General features: G+C 42.2%; 1 protein-coding gene across 1 annotated transcript; it reads right to left on the bottom strand.

The window, feature by feature from the left end:
• Positions 1–375: 375 nt before the first annotated feature.
• On the bottom strand, positions 376–16,690 carry LOC106856616 (transforming growth factor beta activator LRRC32-like). The gene is given in 5 exon segments (XM_088157535.1): positions 376–3,178; positions 3,180–3,294; positions 3,297–3,354; positions 8,127–8,217; positions 16,440–16,690. Coding segments are annotated over 5 exon segments (2,154 nt in total). The 5' UTR covers positions 16,568–16,690; the 3' UTR covers positions 376–1,416.
• Positions 16,691–17,991: the final 1,301 nt, after the last annotated feature.

Here is a 17,991-nt window from a genome sequence, read left to right as displayed (position 1 = left end):
TGTTAGATCAGGCCCTATTGCTGCTGATAGTGTGCTCAAATTCATAGGATCACAGAAATCACAAAATGGTTTGGTTTGGAAGGGACCTTAAAGATCATCTTGTTCCAATCCCCTGCCCTGGGCAGGGACATCTGCTAGACCAGATTGCTCCAAACCCCATCCAATCTGGCCTTGAATAGTTCCAGGGATGGGGCAGACACAACTTTTCTGGGCAACCTGTTCCAAATTCTTGCCTACATCTCCAGTACATCTCCTTATTCTCCATTGGTTGTACTCTTTAATATGGAGCAGCTGTCTCTGCTTCAGGACCAGAAGGTAAAGGTCTAAGGTGGAGCCCAAATACCATAGAAAAATAGGAAGACATTTCTTTCCATCTGTGGAGCATTCCAAACTAGTGCTTTAATATATCCACAGCCTTGTGCTTTTTACAAAATTCAAAGTTGTTTTTATTGTACAAAATTCCACAATGAAAACTGCCAGCCAGTTTCATACGTAACTGCTTTAAAAATATAATTATACACCTTTTTTTGTAGTGTGGAAGTTTTGACATTCACTAGCTGGAAGAAACAGAAACGGAGCAGCAATTTGACTCTGAGTTATTTACCTGGACAGGTTTCAGTTTGACCACTCTTTCTCTTATGTGCCTGAATGGACAGTTCCTGCCATTAACAGAAAACCCAATACAGTTCCTTTCAAAGCCACTGAACCCTGTTAGCAGGTCAGGTCCCACTCACTGTCACCCAAAAGGGTGAATTTTCTGTGAGAATATGGGATATAACATTTGTCAGTGTCAACTTTTAGCAACACAACAGGCTAGCCATGTTAAACACAGCGCAGGATGAGGACCTACAGAACTTTTCTTGCAGCACATTCTCTAGACAATAATATATTTTTGGGGAAAGACAGATCTGAATAATGGCCCATGACTGTGTTCCCTATGCATTATTTCACACTGGTACGTTCAAAACACCTTTTTGCAGTCTAATCTCCCATGGTCTTTAAAAATAGATACACTATTCTTCTGCATTGAAATGCAACCATATGCAGTGATTTCCCAACAGTTTTTCTTAGAAATATAAACATTTAAGTTCAATGTTAGCTTCTTGAAATTAATGCTCCAGGATTTTTTTTTAAAAATCTTTCACCCCAGAGACGACTTTCTTCACATTAAACCCAGTTAAATATATATTGCACATTAGGGCCAGATTTCTCCTCTTTGAATTAAACTGTGGATCTGCAAAACATGGCAAATTCTCCTTCCAGTCCCTGGAACCCATACCACTGGTGTAATTCAGGGGCACTTCAAAAGCACTTAAAATCCACACCTGAAAATCAAAGATGAGAATTTTACCCTTCATTTCTACACACCGTCAGTGTAGCACCCAATTTCTTCAGTTTTCAAGGCATTTTGTGTTTCTATGCTTTAAACTGATGGGTAAAGTTCTGCCTGCGGAAGCAAAAAAATGAACCCACACCAATGATGATCACAGATAAAACCAACACAAGTGTTAATATAATAAGGAAGTTGATTTTCTTCAGATCCTCTTTTTCACAGTCTTCTGGCCTAATGTTCCTGATGTGCATTTCATCCTGGTACCCGAAATTCTGAGTGTGCTGGCACATTAAATACTCCACGTTGGGGATCTGGACATTTTTGTTCTGGATCATTGATGAAAGCCAGATGTTTCCACAGCAGCTGAGTGGGTTCCCAGTGAGATACAAGTTTTTAAGTGAATTTTCTAATGCTAAAATATTGCTGTCCTGTAATGTACTGAACCTGTTGTTCCGTAGGTCCAGAACTTCTAGTGGAGAGTCACTATCCCACTTAGGCAGCCAGCTCAGCTGATTTTCAGAGAGGTTTAAATGTTTAAGGTGACTAAAACAAGGCAAGTCAATATTTAAATCTATCAGGCTATTACCATATAAATACAAATATTCCAGAGACTTTTCCAGACCTGATAATGCTTTAAGTTCTATTTTCAGTCCAGGGTTCACGGAGAGGTCCAAGACAAGCAGAGAAGTCTTGTAGAAGCTGTATGCTGGTAGGACGTTCAGCATGTTGTCAGCTAGGTACAAGTACTGAAGAGAAGGAGAACCAACAAATGATACACAACCACTCTCCTCTCCAGCAAGTCTTTGCTTAGCTAATCCTGAGTACATGCTGCAAAGGCTGATATTATTGCTCTGTAGATTAAGCAGTCTAAGGCTAGGAAGATTTGAGAAGGTATCAAACTGCAGGGTTTGAAGATAGTTGTTTTGAATATAGAGCTCCTTCAAATTTGACAACACACCAGCATCAAGGAGAAGGTTCTGCAAAGCATTGTAGCTCAAGTCAAGGACAGTTAAAGCAATCAATGCACTGTCATAACTTACTGCAAATGCCTGAAGACAATTTTTACTGAGATTAAGGGTGTGAAGGGACAACATTGAGTCAAAGAACTCATCTGGAATGGATTTGATTTCATTATAACTTAAGTCTAAATATACAAGCTGGGATAAATAAAGAGAACTTTTGTTTCTACTTTGCTTCTGATCAAGAATATGGAAAGAAGCATTTACCCATTCATTTTTCACATAGTCCATTTTATTATGAGGAGATTCAGCAGTGAGCTGGATTAAATTCTGTGATAAATTCAGAGTTACCAGCTTATTTACCTGAGGGAACACTGGGAAGTGAAACAGTTTGTTTTCACTCAGATCCAAATACCTTAAGCTATATTCATCATCTGATTTTGTGGTATGGAAGGTCTCAATGCTGTTTCTGCTAAGGTCAAGTATCTCCAGCTGCCTGAGGTTAAAATTAGAGATGCAAGTAATTGAATTCTTTGAGAGGTTGAGTTTGGACAGGCTCACTAGAGTCTCAAAAGCACCTTCTTTTATCTCCATGATGATGTTGCTCTGAAGATCTATCTCCACAAGATTGGGAGATCCCTGAAACATCTTTTGTGATATCATTATAATACTGTTGTCTGCCAAGGAAAGATACTGCAGTGCTGGAGCTTCTTTAATGAAATACTCAGCCATCCCATTGTACAGACTGTTGTGGGACAAGTCCAGTATTTCCACCTTGGGTAGGAGTCCAATTCCCTCTGTGCCATTTTGAGCAAGCTCATATAAGTGATTGTTGGCTAAATTTATTTCCAGCAAACTCTTCATGTGTGCGAAGACTCCAGAGTGATGAGCTTATCTGGTTAGAACTTAAATCCAGGCACTGAAGGGAAGTGTAAAATGAGAAGGACATTTCAGGAATGCTTTGAATCAGATTTCCCGACAGATCTATTTTGTTTACATTTGATGGAGCTCATGAGGGATTTGGTGGAGGTCTTTGTTGTGGCAAAATGCCTGAGAGTTTGCCTGCCAGAAAAAGAGAGAGAAAAGGAGTTGTCACATGACAAATGAAAAATGTCTTTGCATTAAATATAAGGAAAATAGCCTTCAGCATCCAGGCTGATGCTGCTTCTGAAACACTGATCACTTCTTCTGCACATTTAGACAACAAGAGCAACAATCTCAATTAGCTTCTTTGCAGCTAACAGCACTTATTTAATTTTAAAGAGATTTCTGACTTCAAATAGTAGTTTTATCTGCATGTGATACGAACTAAAAATTCTCCTGTTTGTACCTTTCTCCTAGACTCATTTGGACAGTCTTGAGTTTCTCTGCAGTCAAGCACCATTTCCTAATTTTTGTGCTGATGTTTAATTTTCTCACTGTCATCGCTGTATTAGATTTTGCAGACTCTACTTGCAGTTGCTAAGCAGTAGTACTTGGAAGAGCTTCTCTCTGTTGGCAAGGTGGGTTCCAGAGCAAGGAGGTATAAAATCTTTAAGGATCCTATAGCACAAACCCTGTCTCTCCTTTGTAGCCACATGTTCAAATATGCCTTCCCTTAGCCATGGCTTAGTTAAGCAAGGCAGCTTTAACCAAATAGGATCATTCAACAACTGTGACATTCCTGATGCCAGTTCCAAACTCATTCTTCTTTTATCTTCCATGTTTATCCTTTTCCTAAGGTAACAGTTCCTTTCTACGTGCATGGGGAGCATGCCTTATGAAGCCATCCACACAAGACACCTGTGATACAGCACTGAAAACACAAATTATGGAAATACAGTTTTTGAGAGGGGGAAAAAGATGTGATGTGCAGTGAGGGTCAGGCCTTTCAGGCCAATTCTCAGCAGCAGGAAAAAAAAAAAAGCAAAAACAAGCATCAAAGTCAAATCCATCTTCTGGATGCATCTGTGTTTAATTGCACCTAGGACTGAGTTCTGTGTCCAGAGCAAAATTTGGTGTGTGTGTTCATAGGGTACATTGGAAACATGAACATGAGCATCCTTACATAACCATCAAGCTCTATTTTGTTGTTATGGAGAACATACAGCAGCAGGAGGAAAAAGGAAAGGAAAGGAAAGGAAAGGAAAGGAAGGAAAGGAAAGGAAAGGAAAGGAAAGGAAAGGAAAGGAAAGGAAAGGAAAGGAAAGGAAAGGAAAGGAAAGGAAAGGAAAGGAAAGGAAAGGAAAGGAAAGGAAAGGAAAGGAAAGGAAAGAAAGGAAAGGAAAGGAAAGGAAAGGAAAGGAAAGGAAAGGAAAGGAAGAAAGGAAAGGAAAGGAAGAGGAAAGGAAAGGAAAGGAAAGGAAAGGAAAGGAAAGGAAAGGAAAGGAAAGGAAAGGAAAGAAGGAAAGGAAAGGAAAGGAAAGGAAAGGAAAGGAAAGGAAAGGAAAGGAAAAAGAAGGAAAGTCTGCTGAATCTTAACTTCTATGGAGAAACAGAATCCAGATTCCATGACACAAAGCTTTTCAGAAATCAAGCAAACATTAAAAGTCAAAAATATTAAATCCCATCTGTTTTATATGAACTTTGAGGTGAATGAAGTGGCAGATCTGTTTAGGAGAAGTGGAGCACTAGTCAGTATTTTGTGAATATCTTTTGCATCATCTTAGTTCTGGAGAGCAAACAAGAATGTGCCAGAGAAGTGCAAGTGCTCATCCAAACTCTAGATGTACACAAGCTGCTCCACAGTGCTTCCCATGACACATTTTTTCCCAATGATCCCAAGTATATTGACTATTAAAACCTAAACCCCTTCCTCTTTTCCCTCCAACTCACTCAATTCTCTCTCAGCTAAATTAAAAAAAAAAAAAAAGAAAGAAAAAGAATAAGGAAATGTTCTGGCTTCTCCCTGAAAATATTTCTTTCCTGCAAAGTGACTGTACACTTCCTCATTTTGAGTTAAATTATGCCGAGAGCTGGCCTTATTTCTGAGGCACGAATAGCAGGGTGGGAAACCTCTTCTTACTCATTTGTGGAAGAGGAAGAAGCCAGGAGGATACAAAAATCCAGAGTGAAAAAGCAGAAACTGCTTTGCATCCTAAGGCAGATGCCAGGTTTCTTCTCACATTTTCAGCCAGATCCCAGCAAGTGCTGAGCACCCTCCATTCCCCTGGGCACCTAGAATCTTACCAAAGTCCTGATGCAATTCCTGTCAATGCCAGCAACCTGCTTTCCACTGAGGTTGATGGGGGAGAGGTCAGCCACTGTTCACCATGTATGTTGCACGATTTGGCTTTTAATCTGCACCCACTGAACCCTCTCAGTGATAAGAGGGACTAATAAAATCTACACTTCCCATTGTCTGCCATTTGTTCCTACAATATTTCCACTCCCATTTTTCTTTTTAAACTTTCCTTCCTTTTCACTCACTATTTTCATCCTCACTAAATTTCTTATCTTTTCTCTCCTGCACCATATTTTCTCCCCCAAGGCTCAAACTGCATGAATTTCATTCTCATCAGCAGTAGGGGAAAAAAAGATGAAGCACATCTCTGTAGGATGGAGCAAACAGCATTTTTTTGGTTTATCTCCTCTCCTCTCACCCCTTAGTCCATTGGGTTGGTAGCCTGAGACTGGAAAATAGGTTTTTGTCATTCTCATGTTCTGACTTCATCATCTCTGCCAGTGCTGCCATCAGTTTGTTTTAACTCCATTGTCAAGAAGTACTGGAGGGTGAGGGCCACTTGGTCCCATTAAGATGCTGGCAAAAAAAAGACCCAACCGTGCAAAAGCTGGGCATCATTTGGTTTCTGACTCCAGTTTTTCACTGCTCAGCTTTCACTACTTTCACTGGGTGGAAGTTGCCAGCCACCTCAGCAAGAGCCCTACAAAGAGGTGTTGGACTCAAGCTTGTCCTTGAGTTCTCCTTTATCAATTCATGAACATTTGAACCAACAATCTCGGCTGGGGCCACTTGGCACTGACTTGTCCTTGTATGGTGTCCCTGACTGTTCTTAGAAGAGCTGAGGTGGAGGCTTAGCTACACAATCAAACCTTAGCATTTTGCCCAAGTACCACACATCAGCTGACCTATGACATCTGGTTATGCATCTGTCCTTGCATCACCTCAAAGCAAGGTCCAATAGAATTTTCTAAAATCCCTTCCCTTCTATAAATTATTTGAAATCTCCTCCTTTGCCAATTAACATTAATTAACAAAATCATCTTTCTTTGGGAGGTAAAATATGATACAGTTGAAGTTTTGCCTATCCTTGGAAAATAATGTGAGTTAGGAAGAACAACCTGACGTTTGGTCGGTTCCTTGTCTCACAAGCTGATAGATGTGCCATAATGGGTATCAGGGCAGTTCACCCCCGTGTCAGGGGTCTGGTAGGGACTGCTTACTTCCTAAAACTCTTGTAAAGTTTAGTTCAGCAATAGAACCATCAGTGGTGACTCAGAAAGTGGCACAGGTTTCAGACTCATGCCTCTTCCATAAGATTTGAGATTAAAGTTTCCATTTCTGAGCCTCTGCTATTCTAAAGGTGTCACCACAGGGAAAGTGCCATATAAAACAGTGAGGCTGTGATGCAGTGCAGGACTGTCAATGGACAGCTAACCAGCTAATCCAGTAGCTCCTTCCTTCTTTGAGCTGTGTTTGGATCCACACCAAATGCCCAGTGAAGGAAGGCAATCAGCATGGACATCAGCAACGCTGAGCTGTTGATTTACACCAGATGAGCATCCCGGCCCCTGACTGCAGCGTGTTTTCTGTCAGGACTGATTTTTTCCCAGCGTGGTTGTGTTGTTGGCTTGATGAAAGCCGTTTACAGTGGAGTAGTGCAAGCAAGCATGTGTTTACTTCTCAGCAATCAGCCTGGTCTGTGACCCATCAAGGAACAGGATGAAGCTGCTTGGATTATTGCGTGTCTCAGGCAGCCTCCATGTGACTGTGACATGGGACCCAGGCTGTCCTGTTTACAGTGGCTTCATCAGTGCCCCCTCTCCAGTCAAGGAGCTGAGCTACCCAGTCACCTTCCCAAGATCTTTTTATATATACACTAGGTCTTAATTTTTCTGGAATTCAGGAAGTGCAGCAATATGGCAGGGTGGGCAGGAATGGAATGAGTCCCACAAGGGAGATGTGTACAGCTAGCAAATTATTTTTTCCCTATTTTGGAAATTCTTGAGGATTTGTGCTGAACAACTTCAATGTTCAAGGGGGGGAAAAGTATTTTTAAACATCCTGGTACAGTCAGAAGCACTTGGAGAGGGAAAGGAGAAAGTTCAGCTGTGAATAACATTTATAATATTGTACAAGGTGCTTGCAAAAATTCAAGGAGTAGATTTTGTACTGGAGCAAGAGTCTTTGTCATTTCTCTTCACTCCAGCAGAAGTCAGGTACCACTTCCCTGGCAGAAATGCTGTGTCAGGGCAGAGGAGGTCAGTCTACTTGTTATTACACAAGAGCTGGTATAGAAGTATTTCACAGAAGATGCTTTAATTAAAGCACAAAGAACAACTGATATAAAGGAGTTGATTTTAAGTCTGTTCTTTCTCTGTCTTAGCCACAGAAACCCTGTACAATCTTAGGGAAATCAAGTCAAATTTCTTTTAACTAGCTCATCTTTAGGAAAATTGAGATAATGATCCTTCTTTGCCTCCCCTCCTCCGCCTTTGCTGTCACTACAACAAGGACACAGCCTGATGACAGACTGCTAAGCATCCCCTAAACCTGTAAATGCCACCTCTGCCATCACAGGAAGCCTGGTCCTGGGGGGTTCCCTTCTCAGAGACTTGTGCAGTGCCAGTCTCACTCAGGATCTCAAGGGGCCTAAGCAGAGAGACAGCCTTACCATTTCACAGGGTGTCCTCTCTGAGAGTTGATAGTTAGAGGTTTCTTTGTTCACTGCTACCAGGAAGAAGATGATGTACAGTTTCATGGCTCTGCAGGTAAAAATAATTACAGTTAGATTTCATATGGGAGACAGTGCTCAACATATGCAAAAGCTGGCCACCAGGTCATCATCTTACAAGGAAAAGAACATAAGCAATGCAATAAATTAAGCCATCTCTGAGCCTACAGCACTAGTGACCCACCTGTGTAGCTTTGTATCCCTTTCAGCCTGGTGGAAAGAGATCTACATGAGGATTGAAAGGAAGGTCCAAGGTATTACATGGGTTTTCCCCAGTGCAATTTCATCTGCTGCCTAAATGGACACTCAACAAAGTCCAGATGTTCAAGCTGGGCAGGGTGTCTGGCATCATGGAGAAAGAAAACTACTGAAGACCCAGTTATCTTCACACTCCCCATAGACACAGCACAGGTGCTTTCAACTGGGCTGAAATTTTGGGTGCCATGTCCTGAGCAAAGCCCATGGGTGCCACTCAGAAACAACCAAAAATGGGAACAGTTTTGTTTTCCATCCATAACATTTCCTACTCCCCTTATCCCAGAGTGACAAAGAGCTTTTACATGTATATCCTCATTGAGTTCATGCAAACAGCTTAAGGACTAGACTGAAATTTTTCATTTTACACATTCCAGGTATGGAAGGCTTTTAAATACATTTGACAGGAGATCATAGAACCATATGTTTCACAGAATCACAGAATACGTAAAGTTCGAAGGAAACCACAAAGACAATTGGGTCCAGCACCTGGTTCTGCACAGCACCATCCCCAAGAGTCACGCCCTATGTCCAAGAGTGTTGTCCAAATGCTTCTTGAACTCTCTCAGGCTTGGGTTGGAAGGGACCTTTAAAAGTCACCTGGTGCAATCCCCCTGCCATGGACAAGGACAGATGCCTTACAAAGAGACGGATATAAAATAGAATGGATTTGCGTGAAACAGAGAATTCATGAGTTTAACTGTTTGAAAAGCACTGCATAAAAGAGCACAGAACTGCAAAAGGAGCAAACAGCACTGGGAGATCTATCACTGGACAACAGGGAAAAATGGAACCAAAGCCAAAGGGAAGCATGCTGGCTTCAAACAGCTCCAAATGCAACCCCAACTCCATGCACAAGCCACTGATATCAATGTAGTGTTGCTCATTGGCTTCCACCCACAGAGCATTGGAAAGCTGAAAGCAAAAGAGCTTGGATTATTCTCAGCTGATGGAGATCCTTCTGCTGAGTCACTTTGATGGATGCAGCTGATGGCCCTTCGCAGCATTGACAGTGTCTGAACAGCAATGCCAACAAGTTCCTGATGGGAATCTGCCCATTTCTCCCCTTCCTAATCAGAGAACAGAGCTGTGTACTAGGAACAGAGAAAGTGGGGAGGATTAGACCACAGCTACTCTGTGTACAGTTTGTATATTCCTTCCATTTCACAAAAGAACCCCAGTGAGAGATGATGATCCCCAAGGTACAAGAAGGGGTCTCAGTAATGGGATCAGAAGTGTGTTCTTCCCTGTTAAAACCAAACTAAGGATGTTAATTCTCTACCATTGAATCAATGTTTGCAAATAGGCTGAAATCATCCAATGGAAGGAGGAATTGCCAATATCACCATCTATAATGTTTCTGTTGTTCCCCTCTGATCTTTATTCCCCATGCTTAGAGCAGCTGGGACCTCCTTTAAGAAGGAGAAATCTGTTTTTATCATTTATTAGTTTGCTGAAGTGGTGATAAAAGATGAACATCCCAATGATTACAAGGCTTTTCTCCATGCCCTCAAAGGGAAATCCTTTCTGTTCAGATGCAATGAATCAAGTTGAGGATATTAACTACAACAGGGAACCACCCTAAGGGACAGCACGTGGTCCATGTGTCCTTGTCACATTGTCAGTGCAAAAAAAGGTCTCTTTGCCTCTTAAATACTAAACCCGGCAAAATCCAGGTTTTAACATACTTTGTAACATCCTAAATTTTAGGTTTATAAAGCAACTGGGAAATTAATGTATTTGAACACAAAAAAAAATGACATAATATTTTTCTTTGTAAGGCAAATCTGTAATAAGAAAGGATGCTGTCCCTCAAGGTGTTTCTACGGTGGCTGTCACATCCTGAAGCTCATCAAGGATGTGGTGGTCTCTTCCAGCATAGGACAACATAGACTCTATCCTCATAGAACCATTTCATTTGGAAAAGCCCTCTGAGACCATCAACTCCAACTCTTCTCCCACCACTGCCATAGCCACAAGTATCCCATGTCCCCAAGTGCCACATCCACAAGTCTATTAAATCCCTACAGGGATGGGGTCTCCACCACTGTCCTTGGCAGCCTGTGACAGTGCTTAACAACCATTGTGGTGAATAATTTTTTTCCTAATATCCAAACTGAACCTCCCCTGGCACAACCTGAAGCTACTTCCCCTCGACCTGTCATGGGACAACCCAACCTCCTTGCTCACAGGGATTCCCTTCCTAGGGTAATTTTCAGTTCAGCTGTCCAGCAGAGGAGATTTTCCTGCCTAGCTTTTCTCTGAACAACCTTTAGATCCTTCTCAGCAACCTCTAGTGTGACACATCAGTGCATCCCCCTCTTTTCTACCCCCTGGGCAGGTCTCAGCATCCCCCCACCCTCTCCCAGTGCCGAGCTCAGGTTTACAGGACCCCCATTCCCTTGGCGTGAGAGAGGACATCTATTGACACTAAACCCTTCCTGCTGGCATTGATCTCTCTATCCACAGCTCACAAAAAGAGTTTGGGAGCAACAGTAGCAACAATTCAACTTAAAAGAGTTTTTATTGCTTTGAGGCTTTCCCTGAGTTGAATAAGCTTCATGATCAGTGCCAGTTTGCTCCCACTGGAAGCTGTGATAGAAACCCCAGCACAACTCAGAGCAGGATTGAGCTCTGAACTCTATTTAAATGCACAGCTTCCCATCACAGCACTTCAAAATTACCCCAGCTGAAAAATACAGGTGGTTTAAATCAGCATCATCCCCAAGTAAGTTGGTCAAATAATTCTAGAAAAAGTGTACCCTAACCATGATAGCATGTCCAGTTAAAAAAACAGGAAAGGCAGAGAAGGCAGAGAAGACCAGTAATTTGCCCCAATACAGATTTCAAACCATGGCATAATAACAATTTATTCCCAGTTTCCACTTCAGAACAATGTTTGCCTCCGTCTCTATCACAATATTAATCCTGAAACTACTTCATAGATGTTTGCAGCTAAAAAAAGCAGCACTTTCCTGATTTCCCCCAAATACAATTTTTTTACTGCTTAGACAATTAACGGAGATGCTCTCCCGTGCCAAAGAAAGTTAAATACAAGAGAACATCCAGAATACAAATCACACTCCCCAGGGTCTGATCCTTTGCCACATAAGACTCCTTCCTGTTAAGTTAGAGCCTTCAGGGGTAAAAAGAGTAACTATTTCACATTTACCTTGTTTCAAGGGCTTCTTGCATCCCCAAACACTGCTTATCATCTCTTTAAAAAGCATATCCAGCTCCTCAAAATCAATTCAGTCCTGGTATCAATGCAATTATTCTTCAGCTTCATGTTCACCCATTCAGGACACCTAGAGGCTCACTCATAACTTCAGAATGAAGGCGTTTTCAGGGAAATAACCTTATTTGGAACAGTGTGTGCTTTAAATTATGTTGCTTGTCTTCCTCTCCACTCCTCCCGGGGCTCTTGCTGGGTCCTAGCCACCGCTGTGCTCTGGACGGAGTCAGCTACTGTGTGACATCCTGAAGCCCTTCCTTGGGGCAGGCATTGAGAAATGAGGGGATTTTTGCCAGAGGAATTGTCAGGATCGGGCTGTGGGTTTGCTTAGGAGAATAAGTAACTTATTGGCGATGCCATTGTTTGGCTGTGTATGTGGGGCATGACACGTGTGTTTATTTTGGGGTTTTGTGTCCACAAGTCACATTCCTGGAGGGTTGTAGGCTCCTGCATCTAAATCTCTCTCTCTGCATTTTTAGGGAAACAGTGCTTGAGGATTAAATGTTTGAAATTCATGGCTGATAAATACAAACCCCAGAATCTGGAAACCTGTTCCAGAAGAAATAACTTTTCTTTTTGCAGTCATCCTACCAGTGAGAGTGTGACTGCAGTCTGCTGGCAGGACGGGGTCCATTGCTGGCTACAGCACCCTTGATGGATTTTCATGGCATGAGGCAGAAATTAGGGATAAAGGCCTTCATAAAGGCATTTTCAGATGAGCTGCTGAATTTTTGGCAGTAAGTACATAGGGCTGAATATACTGGATCCACTGGGAAGAATTCCCACTGCAAAGCAGTGCTTTTGTCATGCAGAAGATTATTTCAAATTGCCCAAGTTCAGCTTCTTATTTATTATTTTGTGCTGCCCTCTAGAGCTGGAGCAGCTGGTTTCCTCATTTCCTTTTGCTAATTAAGTCCTGCTTCAGGACAGCCCCCCTCTACACAGATTTCCCTGCTGTTTTCTCCCAGAGACACAAGCCTGAACTGCCACAACACAGTTTTCCCATGGCTGAAATAATACACCAAAGAGCTGGACTCTTAGTTTGCTTGGTAATGCACCCTGAAATGAGAGGTATAAATCACAGAATTATAGACTCTCAGAATGGTTTGGATTGGAAAGGACCTTAAAGTTCATCTAGTTCCAGCCCCCCTGCCATAGGCAGGGACACCTTTCACTAGACCAGGTTGCTTGTCTGGCTATAAAAATACTATGACAAGGTGACAGGGGAGGGCATGATTAGGTGCAATGGATAGAAAAATGCACATTAAACTCTCAGGAGAATTGTCCACCAGTGAGATTAGCACAACCTCACAGAAGTTTCACTTGACTGGGCTCTCATCTCATTTGCTTTGATCACCTTCCCCCAACCATGTCATATCTGGAGTTTCATTTTGCAGTGCTGTTTTTCACTTCATCCCTTTGGCATGCTCCCTGGAGTCAAGCTCTCCATCAGCAATCCCCTTGGGGTAAGCAGGAAACTCATGTCGAAACTGGGGGCCATTGTTATATCCAGAGATTTAAATATCTTTTGGATGCTCTGGGTTTAGAATTTGCCTTGTCAGCAGTGTGCAATAGCACTTGAAAAGCACAGACACCTTTTCAAGGCAAACCTCGAATATTTGAGGTCTCCAAGGAAAATAAATACTTTTTTTAATAAGATATTTTGATTTCATTTGGACTACAAATATCATGCCTCTAATTAAGAGCAGCGAGTGACCAGGATGATGGCAGTTTCAAATTTTTCTACACCTAGATGTTCAGAGCATTTTAGGAAGTTTGGATTTACAGGGATAAAAATAGCAGAGATTTTGCATTTTTTAAAAAAAACAGCTTTGTTCCTTAAGCTGTTTTGTTGAGTATCCAGGTAGCTGTGCCAGCTGAACTGTAAAGAAGAGCCTGGAGAGAAACAAATGCCTAAGCAGGAGGGAAGGGCATGCACTGATTCTACTGCTCAGGGCTTTGCTTCAATAAAACCACGCTCTTGGAGGATACCAGCTGCAGTGGGAAAGATCAGTGCTGTTCTTGCCATCTTTGTCCTTTCCCAAAGGGGATCTGGCAGCAAACAGGGTCAGACTCCAAAGCATTTGGCTGACTTCCCAAATGTTCAATATTTTTGGCCTTGGGCTACCCAGCAATTTACACTTTAAAGTGGTGTGGAAACACTAGCATGGTATGGGCTTGGTAAGACACATCTGCAGAGCAAGTGTCACCTGCATCAATCAGAGACTGGGTCACAGAATCAGAGAATGGTCCAATTTGAAAGGGACCTTGAAGATAATCCAGCCCTCCTGCCATGGGCAGGGACACCTTCCACTAGACCAGCTTGCTCAAAGACCCAGCCATCCTCATCCCCATCACACAGATTGGAGAATCAAGCTTTTTTGCCCACAAAATAGCAAGGGCTGTCCCATCCTAACAATGCCAAAGGGTTTGCACCTGCAACTCTGTGAAATCCTGATTTTCCAGTGGTGTCTCAGTACTTCCTACTCAGTTTCTGCCGATGTCATTTGAGTTTCATCGCCTGTCACCTGAAGTGAGGGACACCTTATCAGACCTCTCCTCCAAACCCTTTCCCCAGCACAGCCTAGAGCAAGAAGGAAAAGCAAATCCTAGCTGCTGGCTCTTACCAGTCAGTCTATAAATTACTGCAGGTTCCCAAGGGTTTCAGAGGAACAAAAAAAGTCTTGAGTCTCCAGACCTTTTGGAGTCTGTCCATCCATAATGCTGCTGCTTTCTAAGGCACTGCTTTTGAGTCCTGTGTCAAGCTCTATGAATCAAACTCTCTAGAGAAGTAAATAAAACAAGTTCCTGCCTTAGAAAGTGTGTCTCACAGGAGTGGGACAAGTCTTGCTCCCTTTTGGCTGGAATAGCTCTCTGGTGATTCATCCCACAGGGGAGCTGGAGACAACATTAATATTGACCCTGTTAAAAAGAATAGCCAATGTCATCCTGAACCACAGACTTTGAGAAGGAGGCACAGCTCCCGACACTCTACATCTCCAGAAGCTGGTTCTCCTGCAATCTGCACTGTGCTTGGCATCTCATAGGAAGATGCAGCCCCTAAACTTTCTGGTGTCAAGTCCACAGACCAAAACAGAGACTTCCCCATCTCTTGTAAACCCAACAAGGCTTTTCTCCTGCCTTTTGAAGCTGCTGCCCGCCTTCCTTCTCTTTCTGTCCTCTCTCCATGTGCATCTTTATCAGATATTCAACCAACAGCATTTTCCCGCCAAAAATTAACATTTCCAATTATCGAGGTTTTAGCCAGGTTCTCTATTTTATTCACCCTTTTTCCTCCTACTCTTTCCAGGTAATAAAATGTAAATGAACAAGAACTGAATGAAACCCACAAGCTTGGAGAATTTGTGAGTGAGGGGATGGCAAAGGGACAGAAGGAGATGGGAAAATTAAAACTCTTACATCAGCAAAAAGGGACATGTAGTGGCATTTGCAGATTAAACTGTCTAAGCATAAAATACTCTCCCTGGAGAACAAAGTTCAGATTCAGGAACCAAACCAGAATATTTTCTTACCAATTTATAAAATACACTTTTAATTCAGCAATATTATTTTTTATAGACAGTGGGGTCACTATTTGGGAAAAGATATACACATTTTATAAGATCCTGTAAGACACAAAATGAGGTGAGGAAAATTATTTCTGATAGAGTTGATTTACATAATACTGATATCCATCCTTGAATCCACCCATCACTGTGTTAGTAAAAGGCCAAGCACTGATACCGTCACTAAGATGTAACCATCTGCTTTAAAAAGATGTGACATGTTGTAAATTTTTGTTCTTGAAAACTGGAGGATTTCAGAATTTTAGAGTAATGTGTTTATTTTAAAGTATAAATTACTACATCTCAGTAAAAAACTCCAAATTATCGCTTCTATTTAAGGGAAACATATTTGTCTTTTATCAAAAATACTTTTTTCCAAATTACAACTGGGCTTAGCCTTAGAAAATTTACTGTGATTTTTATATAAACTATGATTTGCTAAAACTTTACTACTTCCAAATATTGCCTACACATTCATTCTCATGATAACAGTCCAGATGCAGCAGAGCTGTCTCAGTAAATCATCGTTCACCCAAGGTGACATTCAAGCTGTCAGGGTCTTAAGAGCAGCAAGATAACCCTGCCATCTCACACCTCGTGCTCCAACAGGGAGAGCTCAATGACAGCACTGACAGGAAGAAGAACAGACAAGCCAAACAGAATTTTGCCTATTTTACCCAGGGACTGTGTGATTTGCCCAAAGCTATATTAGGATTCAGTGTTGGAAAGCTGAGTGAGTGGCATTTAATTAGTGTACAATGCTGATCTCTGCAGCACTCCTAGTTCAGAAGGCTGTAATGCAGTAATACCATAAATAGACTGAAGTCCTGTGAAGAAAGAAAAAAACCAATCATCTCCCCACTTTCTATTCCTGCAAACACAGAGAATAATAACAAATACGGTGTATGACAACTGTACTGTTATAAACTAACTGGTGCCTCCTTAACATAAATGATCTAACTCACACAGTGCAAGTCCCTGATGGATTAAATATATAACTGTGTGGATAGAGCCATCTACACAGTGTGTTTAGCCAGTTCCTCAGCCTATTCATAAACACAGAACATTTTATTTATATAGTACCTTCCTCATCTGTGTTAAAGGCTGCAGCTCAAAGTCACCAGAGCCCTCATCTCTCCCGCAGCTGAAAGTGCAACTTTCCAGCAGGCTCCCGGGTTCACACACATCTCCACATACCTGCTCTGTGGCTGGAGGAGGAGGTTTCGTCTCTGTTTGCAGCCTTTTTTTTCCCCTGACTCTCCCAGCAGCCTTTCCAGCGCAAGCCGAGGAAGAGTTTCCTTGGGGAAGTCGTACCTCTGTTGCATGCCAGCTGACTAAAACTCTGCGAGCGCCGAGAGAAGTTTGAAGTCACAGGGAGAAAAAAAACTCCCCATAGACTAGTCCTTGAATTCATTCCTTTGCAGTCATAAGCTCTTATATATTCCCAGGCTCCCCAGAACACGTGAATACATACCTCCGTAATACTTTTAAAATATGTGTGTCTTCTGCGCTTCTCTTTATTTTCCATTTTGTTCATTCAGCCTTTGCTTATTTTCTGCAGTTTCTCAGCTGGTAATTATGCTCCTCTCGTATTGACACATGAAACAGCCCTTTGAATGCCACAAAAAATCCCCTCCACAGGCTTTGGGGACACGTGCTTGTCTCTGAAGTCATCCGTGCCTGTCCCACAGCTGTCAGCCTGGGGATTCTCGGGGATTGGGATAAATCAGGGGCACTGAGCTGGCTGTAAACCTTACATTTCAAGTCCATGCAGGATGGAGTGTGTAGGAAAAGGGTATATGGGAGTAGGGCAAACACATCATGTTTGGTGTCCCAACAGGTCATTTGTGTCTTCATGGCACAGCAGTGGGATGGCTGAACACAGCCTCGGGGGAAAGATAAATTCAATTTAATGCTTGAATGGGTAATAACATAAATACCTTCTAAGAAGGGCTGTGGGATGAATTTTGCTTTTTTTACTTTGGATGTGAAGCTCCCTTTTATTTCAGATGCAATGCTTTTGTGTAAGTTGGTGGGGGACATGTACATTTTCTGTGTTGTCTTCATTGGCTTGCACGTGCCCTGGTATCTGGGCAGGTGTTCACTGGCTCTTGTTTGCAGCACTGTAAACCTCTGACAGGGTTTTTCCAGCTCTTTAGTGGATGTCTTAGGACCAAACAGAGTCTTGGCTTCACCAGCCAGGCTAAGACCTCCCCTGGGCCACCCAGCTGGGGAGCTGCCACAGGGCACCAGGGATCAAAAAAAAAAAAACATCCCAGGGACCACTGCAAACCCCCCACCTTTTCCCCTCATCACATCTCAACTGAGTGATCTCTCTCAGAGGAGAGGTTTTACTTCAGCATCATGTATTTTATCTCCTTTTCACTTAGATATGCAACAATGGCCAAGAATTCTTCACCACAAAAAAAAAAAAATGAGGTGCTGGCTCCCTTCTCCCAGACAGTATCAATTCTGTCCTGCTCTCCTGGATCTGCTTATTAAAATCAGCTGAAAGCTACGTCCTTTTATACCATGTGCCAAACAGCTTCGTGAATTCTGCTAAACATTTGCAGGCTGCAGCTTTTGCTTCTCTGTGACAGGTTAGTTCTGTGTAACACACCAGCTCCTCTGAGTCAGAATTACCTCAGAACTGCACCATACTGGGAGATTCAAGATGAAAACATTTACAGATGTGAAAAATGTGGCTTGTTAAATATCTCAGTCAATATATTTTGCTCAAGTTGTTGCA

This window comes from Sturnus vulgaris, chromosome 2 (assembly GCF_052056855.1).
Source record: "Sturnus vulgaris isolate bStuVul1 chromosome 2, bStuVul1.hap1, whole genome shotgun sequence".
Taxonomy (NCBI): domain Eukaryota; kingdom Metazoa; phylum Chordata; class Aves; order Passeriformes; family Sturnidae; genus Sturnus; species Sturnus vulgaris.
Note: the sequence above shows the minus strand (reverse complement) of the source record. Positions and strands in the feature narration are given on the sequence as shown.